Source organism: Lepisma saccharinum, chromosome 2 (genome assembly GCF_977018435.1).
Source record: "Lepisma saccharinum chromosome 2, izLepSacc3.1, whole genome shotgun sequence".
Lineage (NCBI taxonomy): Eukaryota > Metazoa > Arthropoda > Insecta > Zygentoma > Lepismatidae > Lepisma > Lepisma saccharinum.
Genome location: NC_139230.1, coordinates 41,181,901 through 41,200,204, shown reverse-complemented (window position 1 = coordinate 41,200,204; position 18,304 = coordinate 41,181,901). Strand labels below are relative to the sequence as shown.

Genomic DNA, 18,304 nt, shown 5'->3' with positions numbered 1-18,304 from the left:
ATTTAGTTAAGTGCAATATATTAAAACTTATCTAAAGGAAAAGCTAGTAAAATAATCTACATCCATAAATTTTGAATGCGGACAGTCCACAGAGTGGAAAATCTACATATTCTGTGTAAAATTCTGAAAATAGGAAAACCCAAGGTTGGCATGTTTAAAACACACGGTTTTGTTTTATTTACAAATGTTTAAAACATTTAAAACAATGTGTTTTAAACATGTTTTTTTTTCAGACTTGTTTAAAACACATTTTGATACTTGATGTTTGATAGTTTGTGGTTATTTGCATGTTTTGTAACTTTGGATTTTCATTCATTTCTCATTTCATGTCATTTTGTTTATTCTGCAAAAAAATCTGTTGAGTGGCTGTAAATGTATAATCAATTAACAATGAAACATATCATGATGAGTACCCTCATGGGCCTCTTTAAAACGCCTGGGTATGTTTTTCTCACAAGTGTTTTAAAAAATTAAAATTGAATACTGTATGGATGAAACAGTTTTGTTCCTTACTTAATACACTACACTGCACACAGTTGTTAATGACAATATTTTGTTGCATTCACAAAAAAAATGTTGTATTCTGAAAAAACAGAGTAGCTACCATGTGAATTGAGTGGGGCCTGGCAACTGTGTATTAGTTGAAGCTTCTTGAACAGCCTACAGGCGAGATTTTTTTAAGATTAACAAAAATAAGTATTTTAAGAAGTTAGTCAAGCTTAGGAACATATAGTCCTTCCATGGATAATTAACAGATGCCTTATTAATCATTATTCTTGGAAAATAAGACTTCTTGTCTTTATGTTTTAAACGTTTTATTTGTTTAAAACGTGTTATTTCGGTTCTTGTTTAAAGAGAGATTTCTAAAATCGGTTGGTTAAATGGAAAACCGCCGCACCCACTCTTGAAAAGTTCCGACGTCCCTGCAGAATGGTGTAGTGGTTTGGGTGAATGATTGGTATTCAGACGGTCAAGGATCATCAAGCCTGCAGAGCGGTAGATTTTTTTTTTAACAACTTCGAGTATTCTGTTATTACGCTTTCCAGACTGTTGTGAATGTCAAGATTCCGTAGATGACAGGTCTCATGAAAACAGTCTCGTGGCGCGGTGGTCAGTATTCCAGAGGTCCAAGGATCGATCCCGGTAGGGAGTAAAAGAAATTTTCAAGGGTGTGGTGGAATTCTTTTATTTTCATTTCCATGCTGACGGTTGGAAGCCAAAAAATAGACTTCTTGGTGCAGTGGTTGCGCACTTGCTCCATGTTCGAGAGGTCCAATTGCCACCGCAATAATTTTTTTCCAACCATTCTCGAACTTCTTATTTCAATTTCTAGATTGTTGCCGCACTTGTTTCTTTATTTTCTCTTTGATTGGCTTCTACGGGGACTTGACAATCACAGTAATCTGATGATTGCAGCAGTCGAAACTCGAGGATGATGGCAGGTTACTGAAAAGGTTCTCGCCGCTTGGTGGATTCGATCCTTGGACCTCTGGAATATGGAGCACGTGCGCTATCCACTGCGACAAGCTGCGTTTTACTTCGAAATTGTTTTTTCTTCTTCCTTGAGAGGATAGTAGTCTGCTTGTAGCAATAATAGAGTTCGGCTGGCTTCATTTAGGCTACATGGAAGATCAATTCAATGGTAATCGCTGCAATTCTTGTATTACTTCGCGTGAAAAAAATACATAGGTTTCGTGTGCGTTAATATTTATTAACATCAACTTTCTCCCTGAACTCATGCCAACTTGTTCTCAAAAAAGTAGCACACGTCCCTCAGTCACGAGAATATTTCGTATATTGTTTGGTATTCAACGAAACATGTTCCTAATTCTGCATGAACTGAAGCAAGCATATGATAATTTGATTTCGCTTCTACAGAACTGGTTGTAAGCCCACGCACGTCACCATGTTGTTTACGTAGATTGCATCCCGCGAAGGATTAGCAGACTTTCTGTTCTGTTCTTTTTAAAAGAGACAGACGGAGCATAAAGTCATTCCGCCCAAGGCGCCTAATGCATTCATCAAGTAGTTGTGTCCGATTCCTAGCCAAATGTCCACAGGCGTCAAGCTTTAAGGCCAATCTTCATCGCTAGACATGTCTACGCTTTGAGTAACTTAAAATATTGCACGCAAAAGAACTTTACTCCCTCAAAGCTAAATCCAAAGGGTGAAGCAAATCTCTGAACAAGAATCAGCTCGCCCCTAACCACCACTCACAACGACGGGCGAATGCCTCGAACAAGAAGCAAAACTTGAAATAAATGCCGGAGTTGTGTAGTGGTTTGGCTGAATGATTGGTATTCCGTCGGTCCAAGGATCCTCAAGCCTCTATAACGATAGCAACTTTTTCAACAACTTGGAGCATTCTGTTATTATGCTTTCCAGACTGTTCTGAATGTCAAGATTCCGTGGATGTCGATTTTCATGTAAACGGCCTCGTGGCGCGGTGGTTAGCGCAGGTGGTCAATATTTAAGAGGTCCAAGGATCGATCACTGCTGGAAGTGGAAGAACTTTTGAAGGGCGTGGTGGAATTCTTTTATTTACGTTTCCATACTGACGGTTGAAAGCAAAAAAATAGACTTTGTCGTGCAGTGGTTGCGCACTTGCTCCATGTTCAAGAGGTCCATGGATCGATCCCTGTCGTCACCACAATAAATTTTTTACAACATTTCTCGAACTTCTTATTTCAATTTCTAGATTGCTGCCGTACTCGTTTATTTATTTTCTCTTTGATTGGCTTCTACGGGGGACTTGACGATCACAGTAGTCTGATGATTGAAGCAGTGGAATCTCGAGGATGATGGCAGGTTACTGAAAATTTTCTCGCCGCTTAGTGGATTCGGTCCCTGGAACTTTGGAATATGGAGCACGTGCGCTAACCACGTGCTACACGCTGTACGAACTGTATGGATTGTGTGAATTTTTAAAATTATTTTAAAAGACTTGCAAATCCAAAGAAAAACTCTCAACGCCAAATATTTTGCAGGATTGTTTTTGATTCAGTGGGCACCCTGGTTATTTGTACACACATTTGTTCCAATAACATTGTCTTTTTTAATGTGACAACTGCAAGAGCTACTAATTTTATTGCTTTTGTAGATACAGTGAAGACAGTTACACAGAAAATACATTAGAATGTTATCTAAAACTTTTCTTAACAGTAAATACAAATTTTGAATATTAGCATTATTTAAGATATCAGTCTCCTATTATAGCTAATACTGTGTTCGGTATTAATACAAGTTTTTTTTAAAAAATATAGTCGAAACTACATAAAAACACTGAAATTGTTACATGTATCAAAGGCTTAAAAAATATATGAACTTGAGTTATGGTTACTATCAAATTACTCAAATGGTATAGGAACATGTTTCAAGAAATATATCTGTCATTCTACTGAAAATTTTAAGATGTTCATACAAAATATGTAACATACATTTGTAAAATATATTACAATATACATGTAGGCACTTTTCTGGGCATATCTTCTCTTATATGTGAAATTCCTCTTGCAATGTACACTCCTGTTTACATAAAGTGACACATTTTATAAGTTTGGACAATTGAATGTGTGTCACTTTATCTGGACAGGAGTGTACAAAGTAACTTCGTTAGCAAGAACGTATTATCAAGATGTATTTGAAATTTTGAGTGTAAGAAAGCTAATACTTTTTCCTACATTTGATGCTAATGAACATACTAATGAAATGTTTTATGGAAGACTTTTGTTTCTGTGTATACAACTTATATGAACTTCATCAGGAACAGGTGAAATTTCCTTGTTAGCAGGAGACTTAGTATAAGTATATAATAAACACTGAGTAATCTAACATGAGCTGAATAAATATATGCTTTAGTGCATTCTGGCAAACTAATTAATGAAAAGGAACATATACAGCACAAAGTAAAATAAACTGTATGATAATGGAATTCCAAAATGTCATGCAAAGATTTCTGCAGTATCTATAAAATATCCTCACATGTGATTTCGAAGTAATTTCGCAGTTCCTTTTTCCATTCCTAACAGTTTCTTCTCGTTCAAAATGCTTGATAGCCAAGTTATCACAAATAGGATGTTAAAAGTGCACTTTCTTTGAGTAGATTGCAGTTGCAGTACTAATCCACCATCCACAGACATTTTCATTCATATTTCATTACCGTTTATTAGTGGCAGGGATTTCATCCAAAGTCTTTCATCAGGTTGGTGGAGAGTGTTGGCAGTGTGTGGATAAATCACTGGTCATCATCATCAGAAGAAGAAGCAGCAAGAACACCAGCACCATCCTCTTCTCTAAAGGTACGTCGCCTGCGGAAATAGGATGGAGTAAGGACTATGGTATCCATTTGCCTGTTCCTGGCTTTTCGACCTTCATCTTCAGCATCTGTACCATCTTCATGCTCTGCAGGACGTCCGTCATGAATGACGACCCAGTTGTACATTGAACACTCATCATACTTGTAAGAGTCATCATCATTGTCATCATCACCATCACCGTCACCATCACCTTCACCATGAGGCACTTCTGGAGGTTTTGGAACGATATTTTCTTTCAGTGGGATGGGTGCCCTCAACGGAACAGACTCCTCTGGACTTGCAACATCTCCAGTTCTAAACAATGAAGCAAATAATGCAATGATGGAGCGAATCATTCTTCGTAACATGTTTCCGGTGTGCCTGTTACCTGGCATCTTCTTCTTTTTGCTGTGAAGAGAAAGCAGCCTTATTAATGTCATTGTAGATATTTTGATATCTAAAAAGCATATACATGAAATACAACCAAATAAATTTCTTAATTCTCTTGAAATAGTTGACACAAATTAAAGAAAAATACATTTAAATGCATTTAGTTATTCTATTAGACGTATATCTTCATGTCCAAATAAATAATAAAATTAAATCAAGAATTCTTAGGTGGGCAGACCATGTGGCACGAATGGAAGAGGAAAGAAGAGTTTAGAGGATTCTTGTTGGGACACCTGGTGGTAAGAGATCTGTAGGAAGGCCAAGACGAAGATGGAGAGATAACGTTGAGATGGGGCTAAAGGAAATCGGTAAGGATGGAAAAGATTAGATTGATCTTGCCCAGAATAGGAACATAAACCATGCTAGAGAGTTAGTTAGTTATCATTATATTTAAAATAAAATCATATCTGAGGGAATTCACACCGAAGCGACATGTGTCGCTTGGAAGCAAACCCTCAGTAATCAATTGAACATTTCGAACCGAAGCGACACGACAAGCTGCACGTGTCGCTTGGACTGGGCCGTTCGCTCAATACCGTGCATCATGTCGCCTTAGTTTCTTGTTTGTGAATGCGCAGTGAATGCTTCACCGCAACGAGTTAGAAGAGGGCCCAACCACCGACCTTACAACATTTTTGAACTTCTAATTTGTTGATATAATGAAGTATTATATGTACAGTCACGGATACTGCCGGCCGCTTGTAATGAATACATTGACTTTCAATGGAATCGTTACAACCCGGCAGTGTCCGTGACTGTACAACATTTCATCATGTAAAGAGGCTGTGTTTTGAGTATTTTAACCATTTAGGACGTGACTGCTTTTGTTTGGAGGCACGTACCGGGTCCAAAATTATACTTTGCCGCGAGAGATTCTGTTGAAAATGATTGACAAACAACATAATCCTAATTTCATATTTGAGTTATGAGTTGTTTTTTTTTAAGCCCACTTTATGAACAAATAGACTAATCAAGACTGGTCCTGCAGTTTAAAGTGGGATCCGCACCACAATGTGCCTCCAACGAGTATCGAACCAAGGGTCACTCGATTGCAAGGCGGCGACGTTACCGCTACACCATCCAAATGTTTATATTTGTTAACAAGCCTAGACGTAATCGAACTATTACTCTTAATGATTATGACAGAATTCAGTTATTAATATTTAATTTCAAAGGTACTCTTCGCAACATCTTAATTGACCGCCCTGAAAAGAAAATCAAAGTCCTGAATTCGTAAATTTGGCAACATAGCGCTTCATAGTCCACAAATAGTATCCACCTTAGCAACAGTTTTTCTTTCTAAACGAAAATGCTCTTGTGAATTTCTTTCATTCTTTCACATTACATGAAGTTAGAAACCCTAAACCAGTAATATAATACGCAATTAAACAAAAATCGTAAATTGGAAATATAAATGTTGATTTTTTCTTTAAGAATATTCGTTCTGAAATAGAAAATAGGGGAATTTATGTGCAGTTGGAAACACTGAACTCGTTCTCCACCACCTGGAGAGAATTGAAATCACATATCAATGCAATTAAGTAAATTTCTCTCGATTTTAGGCAAAATTACAGTAAAGATAAATTGCACAATACCGGACGATTCTACAAAGTGCGTCTTTTCCCTGATCTGTGGCGATACATGGTTCGGAACTCCAGAAAAATGTTATTTGAACTTAGATCAACTTGTTCTACAGGCTTTCACGTTAGCAATCCCCTGGAGCAGGTGGTTAAGCGGTCGTCTCGTTTTGCTTTTTCGTCAAGAACGAAACATCGTAGGTTCAAATCTCACCCACTCCTGATTCTTTTTTTTTATTGTTATTTACGTAGTACGAAGTGTTGTAATAATGTAATATAAGATTATATTAAATCACTGTAAATATTTATGCGATGCATACCTTGGAAACGTTTCTACTCATCTTCTTGATTTTTCAGTGATTGGCAGGATTTTTGGCAAGACCTTTCTTTTCATTTGCTGTCAAAAGCTATGTTAACACACATTAAGAATTAATATATCATAAATGCATGTTCTTAAACAGCATGTTGTAATCAAGGTGTCCACGTTTTAATATCAGGTGGAGGCTCATTGCACAGTGGTTCGGATCCTACTTTAAACTGTAGGTCCAGTCCCGATTAGCTTTACTGTACATAAAGTTGACTTAAAACACCAAATCAACCAATACATCTCCTTTCAGAGTGGGCCTTCTACGATACTGTAGTTGGCCAGCATCCGAAAATGCAGTTCTGCTTCGCGTACACCAGAGTATAATTTCATTTAATATTGTGACTAATTTTACTTTAAAACCACATATTAAAGCGATAATAGTGTCCAGAAAAAGAACCTCAAAGTAGTCTTCACACAAAGTATTTTAATCCATTGCCAAACATTTCAGTTAAGAATAATATTATGCTTTTCCATTGACCGTATTTTCGATTCATGGTGAATTTGCTAAAAGGACCATGTCAAGAAATCTAAACATGTAATTTGTACTAGTAAATGCATTTAAAATGCACGAAACAACAGGGGAGGAGAAAAATGAACAGGGACGTCGTTAGGAGGGGGCACGGGGGGGGGGAACTGGCCCCGGCAAACGTCCACGTGGCCCCAGGAAACGGTTCAGTATTTGCTGGAAATTTTACTTTGATGACAAATATTGCAAAATAATTCGTCAGTAAATTTTGCTTGCAGTTTGAAACACTTCTTCAATTTTCAGTAGCACGAACCCAAGCAAGGCATTTCTTTCTTTTTTCCCTGTTTCTTGCTTGTTGAACACAAACAGATGTATTGGGTGGGGATGCAGTTATTGGTTTTGTGGTCCGCCCCGGTCAGGGAAGTCTGAGACCTATTGAAAATGCACTTTTCTTCCCTGCTGCACACCAGATCCAGGATCCCCCCAAAACAGCCAGATCTCTTGATCTGGCCCTGCACTGGCACCATGGGCGCCGAAAGGACGACACAAACAGGAAGATTTAGCTACGGGTGGCTAGAACTTTCTGCGTTAATTATTTTATGGTTCAGAAAAGATATCCCCATGCATTTCAAATTCCAAGAAGAGAATTCTATTGCTTGTCCCTTTTTCGGCGCAGGAATGAATGACATAGCAGTTCTTCCCACATGCACTCAACCATCCTGCTAATGACCTGCCCTGCAAGGAGGGAAAGGCCACTTTCTGAAAATTCGGAGAAACATCGAAGCGGTCGGTTCATATGTTGATTTGGTGGACAGTTGATATCTGTCAGTTTGAAGTAGGATTTGTTATGCGAGTGGTGGTAAACTTCTGTAAACGCGAGAAGATAGCATCACAAAGTGTTTGTGATCTCGTTTTCCTACATCGCGAGTAAAATGTCGAATGAGAAGCTGCCAGATTGTCTTCCTCTGGAAACAATGGATCAGGATCGACTGATCGACCAAATATCCAACATATTGGCATTCTAAAAGAGAGTCTGACTACCACACAAGATCCTGGGTTCAACTCCCAGGGTGGTTGATCTCATGTATAATGCAGAATAAACCACGTTTCAATTAAGGAAGGAAACTAGGTATGTAGCAATTGTTTTTACAGCCATCTGCATGCTCTATAAGTATTATGTTACAAAATGTGTATATATTTCTGACTTTCTGTGATATTTCTACATTTAGCCTCCACCTGCAAATGCGGAAGCTGCTGCTGCTTAGGTGGCTAGGTTGGCTAGACATACAAGTATAATTAATCCTTAGTCATACAGCGAATAATACTTATAATATAATCATGAGTTATGGAGAAGCAAATAACTTATCAAGCATTTTCTGTTTCTATTTGTTGTGCAGTGGTTAACAAGGTGCATTACGATGCCAGGAGTCCTGGGTTCGAATCCCGGACTGGGCGTGTGTGTTCTATGTGATTGTCCTCTCATCAATTTCTCATCATCATCTTCATCTCCACAATTAGCCAAAAAGTGTCAGAAAAGCAAAGTAAAATAAACCAGATCAATCATTTATACATTTCTATATTACGCCGCTTTTCTACCTCTTGGGTTAAATGTGACGATGAGGATGAATGATGAGCTGAAGGAATGGCGATGAGACAGACATGATACAACCATACCTGTCCAATGTCCGAACCTGGACCTCTGGTTTCGAAGCATGTTATACTCAGTGGAATTCTTAGGAAGAAAAACTGTAAACGTAGGGTGAAAAGAAGCAAAGATGTATGATGCATAAAAAGCCATGTTTAGTTCTTCTAAAACCTTCCAATTATCGAGTTCGTGCTTTGTTTAAGTCCGCTGTATGCACAGTAAGGCTAATCGGGGATCCGAACCACTATGTGCCTCCACCGGATTTCGAACCCGGGACCCCTTGATTGCAAGGCAGCGATGCTACCACTGCGCCATCGAGGAGGCCGAGAAAAACTTACAATTAGTCAGTAAAATTAATATTGAGGGACAAGGCCTGTGAAGAGTTCTTTCATTCGGTTGCGCGTGGTCATCACATCGAGTCCTATAGTTTCGAGAGCAGAATTTGCTTCCATATCGCTTTCAATTACTTCCCAAATTGTCCTCACGATGTTGGAACAGCACAGAAATTTTGGAACTAATACAAGCAGGCACATACCCAGGGAAGGGGCTCGGGGGCTGCAGTCATTTCCAGAAATCCTACAAATATCTGATTTTAATAATGTGTAGTAGTAATTAAATTTACTTCATTAACAGGATTATACATCTTGTATATGGTAAGTTGCAATATACCAAGAAATTTATCTTCAGCGCATTTACTTCTCCCCCCAACCTTCTCGTCTTTAGCTAGCGGCTGCCGATAAGGGATAAGCAGCTTCCAAAATCAAATTCTGGCTACCGGCCTGACCATCAGCGATCGAACCTTGAACCTTTCGATTGATTGATTAATTGAACTGGTGTTTTCAGTCCACTTTATGCACAGTAAGGCTAATCGGGACTGGATCTACAGTTTAAAGTGAGATCCGAACAGCTATGTGCCTCCATCGGGAGTCGAACCCGGGCAGGTTGTTGAACTTGCCGAACCAAAGACGAGAGCGTAATTATTTGAGCGTGTGGGAACTTTGTTTTATCCAGTGCCATCATATATTCAGTTTTCCACACACACAAAATATTAATTTTAAGAAATTAGACGTGTGCATGTAATTTCTTATCGTCACCATTTCGCAACTGAACAATTGGATGCCATAGAAGACTCGGGCCTGCCCTTAAACTAAGAGATACCGGATTCGATTCCGGTATGAACTGTATACATGAGATGCCTAGCTTGAACTCACTGCGCACACATTTCATATTTGCACTGTTTTCAATACTTGTAAACCTGGTTCCAGCACTTTATATCTAAAACCACGGAAAAGGGTTCTATCTACTTCTCAATTTTTTTCCAGCAAATATACAAATCTAAAGACTAACAACATTGTTCTTGGTGTATAAGCTATTAAACTAATGAGTTCATTCGGCATTTAGTTTCCCGAATAATGGCTGTGCATTTCGCGAGAGTATATCCGTACACAGTTGGGGGCTACAGAAGAAAATGTTTGTTCCTTTCCAATTTATTGATTGATTGAGTTGGTGTTCTAAGTCCACTTTATACACAGTAAGGCTAATCGGGACTGGTTCTACAGTGTAAAGTGGGATCCGAACCACTATAAGCATCCACCGGGTATCGAACATGGAACCCCTTGATTACAAGGCGACGATGCTACCATGCGCCACCGAGGAGGCCCTTGATCCTTTTCTTTCCAAGACTCGGGTGAGTTTTTTAGCTTGACACAACGAAATATCTCGATAAGTATGCATCTGATAAAATAAAAAGTTCTGAATGAAATTTGTTCGTCTCGAAGGGGCTCATCCAATAATGCAAAACTCCACCCCCACCCCACCTCCTGGGGGTGGGGTGAGGGGCAACTGTAAAATCTCAAATGGGAACCCCCATTTGTTATTGCAGATTCGGATTCTCCAGACAAAAATACGTAGGTTTTGTCTGAAACTGTTTTTTTGGATTTGTGATAGCTGGCGCTGTAATCGCAAAAAGTAAGATTTGGCACAATTCTCGAGAATACACTGTCCTCCTCGTCAGGCTTCGTGGCAGATTATGCCGTGTCTGTTTGACCAGAAAACAAGGTGTAATGGTTTGTAAGATAAAACATGCGGTCCTGAAACATGCTCGACAATCTGTTAAAAACGAGGTTAACCAATTATAAAACTGTAAAACGTTGAAGAAAGTGAATGTAGAGGGAAGATGGGTAAAGATGTTAAAAAAATGGAAGAAGATAAAAACAAATAGGCTTTAATGTAACGAAAGAAATGACACGAGCTTTCAAGATGATAGAGGAGTTCCAAGGTGGAGGGATGACGTAATAATGCAGGAGTAGCGAGGAAAAGGGGGGGGGGAGGGAGGAAGCAAGTGGGCAGGGCCAGTACCAGCCATCAGCAGGACAACATTAGCTGTGAAGATGACTAACTCGACGATCCATTCCGCGGAAGTGAGATTGTTTATTTTCAGATGGTCAAAGGTTTTTACGGAGCTTTGAAATTTTCAACATTTTACAGTTTTATAAGTGGTTAACAACATTTTGAACAGATTGCCGAGCATGTTTGAAGACCGCATGTTTTCTCCTAAAGACTATTTGACCTTATTTCCTAGTCAAACAGACATGGCATATTCTGCCACAAAGCCTGAAGAAGAGGACGGAAGTAGTGATTTTCTTCCTTGACTTCATTAGTGGTTATAATGCAGGCTATAACGGTGCAAGAGAAAATTGAAATGTACATTTATGGAGAAAGTGGCAGGAATATCAATGATGCTGTGATTCTTTATGTTCAACGTTTTCCAGACCGGGTGCAATCGCACGCATCTTTTCGCAGAGTTGTTCAACAGTTCTCCACCGAAGGAACTGTACAACCAAAAAAAAAAAAAAATGAATCGCCGAAAAACAATTGCTGGAGAAAATAATGAAACTGCAGTATTAGCTGCAGTGGCTCATAACCCGCACATTAGTAGACGACAAATAAGTCATGAATCGAGAATTTCGCAGACTACTGTGTGCCAAATACTGAAGCGTAGAAAATATCATCTGTTTCATGTTTCTTTGCATCAAGAACTTGTTGGCGATGATTTTCAGAACCGAGTGACATTCTGTCAATGGGCGCTTCAGCAAATACAAGGAGACCCCAATTTCTTTACTCGAGCTTTGTTCTCTGACAAGTCGACTTTTACAAACCACTGTACAATTAATCGAAACAACATGCATTATTGGAGTGTCGAAAACCCGCATTGGTTACGCCAAGTTGAACATCAGCGCCCTTGGAATGTAAATGTTTGGTGTGGAATAATTGGCGATAAACTTATTGGTCCATATTTTATCGATGGGAACTTAAATGGTGAGAAATATCGAAACTTCTTGCACAACGAACTTCCAGTATTGCTTGCAGACCTTCCCTTAGATGTGCGACAAACAATGTGGTTTCAACATGACGGTTGTCCAGCACATTATTCCGTTGCAGCATGGGAAGTATTAGATCGCGTGTACAACCGTCGGTGGATCGGAAGAGATGGTCCAGTGTCTTGGCCTGCAAGATCGCCAGATCTTACTTTGCCTGACTTTTGTTTGTGGGGCTACGTGAAGAATGAAGTTTATAATGAACTGCCAACAACGCATGAGAACATGATCGAGCGATTCACCAATGCATGTCCAAAGATTACACCGGGCACGCTTCTCAGTTGTGTCCAATCATTCCAAGTGCGGATAAATCAGTGTATCGAAGTGGGTGGTGACATTTTCGAGTACTTATTGTAAGATGATTATTAAAAACAAGCACCCCAATGGTGAGAGACGAGGGGACTCACCTAAAACAAGCACCCCGATGGTGAGAGATACTCACCTTAAGAAAGCACCTCGATGGGAACAAAATACTGCTACTTCCACGTCCTTGTTCCTGGGGTATGCTAAATGCAGTTTCTTATAAAAATTCAACATGCCTCATGTCATTTTGCGATTTAAATTTTACCATTTCCGCAATCTTTCATTTTTGCGATTACAGTGTCATCTATCACAAATCCACAAACAAGTTTAAGACAAAACCTACATATTTCTTTTCTGGAGAATCCGAATATGCAATACAAAATGGGGGTTCCCATTTGAGATTTTAAAGTTGTCCCTCGCCCCACTCCCAGGAGGTGGGGGTGGGGGTGGAGTTTGGCATCATTGGATGAGCCCCTTCGTGACGAACAAATTTCATTCAGAACTTTTTTTTATCAGATGCGTACTTTTCGAGATATTTCGTTGTGTCAAGCTAACAAACTCACCCGGTATATACACACATATATACAATGTACGTATACAGCATAGGTCTATAAATAACTTCTTAATTTATAATACTTTGATAGAAAAATCTTACGTTTCGGCCCCCCCCCCCAAACTGATCAACCTAGCTACGTTCCTGAAAATAAACCTCAAAAATAAGTAAAAAATGCAACAAAAACTGTTAAGAATACTGACAAATAAACTAAAAGCCAAAAAAGGCTGAAAAATGCAAACGAAATGTAAAATATAAAGTGTTTTCAGGCTCTAACTGAAGGTAAACGGACATGATATCAGGTTTGGCATTATTTTTAAGGGTCAGAAAAAAGTTGATTTTTCCTCGTGTCGTCCCATATCTCCACTTTCTAATACAGAAAAAATTCAAGTTCATATTTCGAAAATGACTTGCAGTTTTCCACCACGAAAATATGTTTTCATAGTTTGAAGTTCGTTAGTATTATCTTGCAGGGTTTCCATTGATTTATTTTCACACATATTTTATATTTCATACGTTGAATATCCCTTTCCTCTCTCTTTTCATACAGTCTTTGGAAAAAAGGTGAAGTTTATGGCAACCGGGTTCTGGTTCAAATTACTCCTTTTCGCTCTCCTGTTCCTTGTACGCCACCAGGTTAAACAAATAACAAAATACTTTGTAACTAAACAATTGCTTGTTCTAAACAAGGAATTTTTACACAATTTACAAAATATGACAAAACACCAATAGACATGTTCATCTTTCCCTTTCATCGTTTCTCGATTTTTCTGAATTCCTTTCCTCATGAAATTTACCATGAGGAAATTATAGACATGACATTATGTGTGAATTTGTTTCTTCAAACTGGTTGGATTGGATTGGATTGATTTGTTGTTTTAAGTCCACTTTATGCACAGTAAGGCTAATCGGGACTGGACCTACAGTTTAAAGTAGGATCCGAACCACTATGTGCCTCCACCGGGAATCGAACCCGGGACCCCTTGATTACAAGGCGAGGACGCTACCACTGCGCCATTGGGAAGGCCTCTCTTCAAACTGGTAGCTAATCATAACATGACCTACCTGGAGGAAAGGTAGCGTGCTTGATTCTCACGAGGGATTTCGTAGACTCGATTCTCCACCTAGGCAGAATTTTTATCAGGAGTCTATATTTGGATGTAAAGTTTATCCACCGTGCTAAGAAGTTAACATTGGTCTCTGAATTTCACGAGGTGAAAGGAAATAGTAAGAGGAAGTTGTTTCGATGATAGGAGGAAGTCACATGCCACGTGGAATGTGTAGAATCAAGTTACGTAGAGCTAAGTCTGTAATGGTAGTATCGAATATTGCAAAGTAAGTGGGGAAAGTTTCTTATATCTGATACTCGTACTTTCTGTTCAATGAAGACAAACATTTTAGATACAAAAGCAGTGACAAATGAACGATCATTATGAGGTTTTGAATTTTTTGTTTGTCACTTACTATATAAATACTTATTAGTAGTTTCTTATCGAATCGGCCTCCGTCGCAATAACCATTTACTTATGTTAATTGGCGATTTACTATTATTTTTAGACGCATGGTAAGATGGTGGTGAGGGGATTGACAACAGTCATTACGAAGAAACGGACATAAAATTACCAATTTTAGCAATTTGAACTCATTAAACGCACTACATCACTACTTAACATAACTGTATATGTTTGTTTTAGTATATCGAAATCAAATAATCAATATTTTAGGTGTCAGTATAGAATAAACAATACATAACTTAAATAACATTACATTTTGCATCCTGGATACATATATGTGATTTGTGAATTAATCATGATGTGTGTGTTAACACAACATATGAACAATAACTAAAAACAAGTTTTCACTTTAAAAACTCGAAATCTGCAACTTCTAAGGGGAAATATGCGCAGAAGGGACGTCGTACAAGTGTGCATCGGATTCATTTTTTAAATATTCTAATATCAACGGTCTCTGTTCAGCAAAAAAAGAAAAAAATATGAGGAGAGGGTGTGATTTGAACCCGCGACCTTTCACGCTTGACGAAAAACAAGGAAAGCAGGGTGTACCGAACTGCTCTACGTTAACTGCATGACGTAATACCCTTAAAAACATGTTGACGTTTATGAAGACTGCCACCTTCCTGTGTTCCAAGCACATTTTCCCAACAAGTCCTGAAAAATATTATTTTTTGAGAACTGTTGAGCTATTGTAAATAAAATGTCGCATAAACTCCTCACAAATTTGCTTCTTTCTGCACAAACTTGATGGAGATATCCTCCAGGTGGAGATAAACTGTATGCAGTGTTTCAAACCCCTCTAATTTCAAGTCGAGCAAGCAGAATCGTAAATATTCCTCAAGGTTATTTTTCCAATTTACTATTTCTGTTTGATTGTGTATTATAATAGCGGTTTATAGTTTCTAAGTTCATGGAAAGTGCGAAATTGAAAACCTCTCACCGCAGCGTTTTTCGTCTAGTGGAAGGACGAACTCAAAGTTGGCTACTCTCACTTGGAGCCGAAGTGCAATGTTGCTAAGTTTACGAATTCGGGACTTAAAATTCTTTCGGGGCGGTCAAATAAGATGTTGCGAAGTGTACATGTTAATTAATGCATAAGATTTAACACTTCGTAAAGATATTTACGAGGAATATTCTTGGGATTGGGGCATCGACTTTTTAAAAACGAAAATACCGGGTTACGATGTCACGAAGATTGAGAACCACTGCTCTGGCGTTTAGGTTTTTGTTTTATCCAGGCTGGAAAGGAAAGCGAAAAGTCTAGCGTATACAGTTTGAGGTCAGCATATGATTTTTTCGATTTCTCATGGGCAACTTCCCTCTCCCGAGTTTCAATAACTTTCACAAATTTTACGTGATCAATTTCTCTTACGTTATCTTCTGGTGATTAATAAACTGATTAATGCAATTATATTGGTATCATGACCCGATGAGAACTGAGCAGAGAAACAAGTGTCGCCTGTCGCTTCGGTGAGAAACTCTCGTGTCGCCTGTCGCTTCTCGCTTCGGTGCGAAATCTCCCTGAGAGTAAATATAAATGCCAGTGACAACCACAAAGCTACCCGTGGTATTACATACATCATGAATAGCATCGAAACGAGGGTTAGACGAGCAATCCGCTACTGAGAATAGCTTTTCGCCTTGATTTCCTCTACACACTGTGAAAGTAGACCGGTTGTACATGACAACTTGTGTATTTGTGTTCAAGAATGTTACAAGTAGCAACAAGATGTGAGCAAAAAAAATCCGATACACAGAATATTTTAAGTTATATTCTACTTATTTTCTTATGTTTCTGTTACACTGCATTTAGATAAAAATACATTGTTAAAAGTACTTAGAGCACAATCTAAATTTTTGACAAAAATTCTAGCACCTCTTATGCTTTGAATTGATTTTCCCATTTATATTTACTAATCATAAGTCATTCTGTGACTGGTAGAATCGTCATCAGTTACAGAAAACCTCCGATTTTTGGAAAAGAAGACCAAGTTTTGTAGGCTTCTGCTCCGTGGCGGTGATAAGAATCCCGCATATCCCGCGGAGCGGGGATAATAGACGTGTTAGTTATGGAGGTAAGGAACCTTTCTTTCATAATGTAAAGAGCATTCAAAATTCCATAAAACTAACATGAAACATCAATTGAATACATCATTCATTACTCAAAGGGCTCTTATTTGTTTATCGAGTACCAAACACATGTTTTTGACCAATAAAATAATAATATAATTCTGACAGTGCACACAATATTTTTCAAAATGTTCTACGTAACCATTATACGTAATCATAGGTAAGAGGCCCAAATTTCGTCCTCTTCAATTTCTCGGTCTTGGCGTAGAAACGTTATCGGTGCCAGCACGTGTGTGTAGGGGAAGGAAAACCCAGCCAGCTCTGAACGTTTCAGCGATCTAGGAAGTTGATGTTCCGGTTTTACGAAGACTTTTCATTTTCTTGGTAAAATGAGTTATTGCAATGTAATTATTACAAATCCTTTACACATATACTCTGTCCCGAGAATCTCTGGAGCCAACGAACGAAAACTAGTCTCTGCGCAAGTAGTGACGCGTGAGAGGGAGAAGGTGGGAACAATGGAGGGTGCCACGTAACTACCGCTACCAGCTGTTTTCATCACCGCGCACTGCTACGCTCCCCCACCCGCTTTCTTGGGTAGTCAGAACTACAGCGAAAGGGATTAAGCGCTTAATCTTTTCGCTATTATACCTTCGCTCTTATTCCATTCGCGCTTAGTCCGTTTCGCTCTTATTCCTTTCGCGTTTAATCCGTTTCGTGGTTGTTCCTTTCGCGCTTGTTCCGGTATTCAATTTTGGTTTCGCCGTTAATCCCTTTCGCTGCTGTTTCTTTCACGCTTATTCCGGGGTTAAATTTTGGTTTCGCGATTAATCCCTGTCGCGGCTGTTCCTCTTGCGGTTATTCCGGTGTTCAATTTTGGTTTCGCGCCTAATCAGTTTCGCGGTTGTTCCTTTCGCGTTTATTCCGGTGTTGAATTTTGGTTTCGCGATTAATCCGTTTCGCTGTTATTTTTCGCGCTTATTCCTGTGTTCAGTTTTGGTTTCGCGATTAATCCGCTTCGCGGTTGTTGCTTTCGCGTTTATTCCGATGTTGAATTTTGTTTCGCGCTCAATCTGTTTCGCGGTTGTGCCTTTCGCGCTTATTCCGGTGTCCACTTTTGGTTTCGCGCGTAATCCGTTTCGCGGTTGTTCCTTTCGCGCTTATTCCGATACTGCGTTTATGCTTGAGGCTTTGCGTGTCGCCTCTCGGCACGTTTCTTGTGACAATAACCTGAATAACCTACAGAGATATTTTGGGTTTGCTATTAGATTTTGTAATTATCCCCTTTCTGTAGAGTAAACATATCCGAAAACGCAGATGTAGTTGCGATCTCAATTTTGAATTCATTTTAAAAAGGAGCCGTGGTATGGTGCTGATCATTATAGAGAAGGTCCGAAAGTTTGAATTCCTATCCAAGAAAATATTAAAATACTGACGGTCACCAACAAATGCAAAGAAACTCCCTGCACATATGTATGTTATTATTATTTTTTTTTATCTCTTTCGCGTTTGATCCCTTTCGCGGATACTCCACCACCCCTCATAGACTAATTACACATATCTTAAAATACTCTTTCTTTATTATTACCGTCGTTTTTCTAACAACATTCACAAAATATTAGCAATAAATGTACATCATTAACCTGTTGGAAATGGTTGTTTGGTATTTATTTATTTTGGAAGGTGG

General features: G+C 38.8%; 1 protein-coding gene across 2 annotated transcripts in view; it reads right to left on the bottom strand.

Moving 5' to 3' along the window:
- Nucleotides 1-3,190: 3,190 nt before the first annotated feature.
- LOC145984413 (uncharacterized) overlaps nt 3,191-18,304 on the bottom strand; it is a 66,197-nt gene continuing 51,083 nt past the window's right edge. For both annotated transcript variants that reach the window (XM_083118076.1, XM_083118077.1), the window contains exon 2: nt 3,191-4,703. In XM_083118076.1, the coding sequence (XP_082974202.1) occupies nt 4,235-4,703 (469 nt within the window). In that variant the 3' untranslated portion in view covers nt 3,191-4,234. The remainder of the gene's footprint in view (nt 4,704-18,304) is intronic.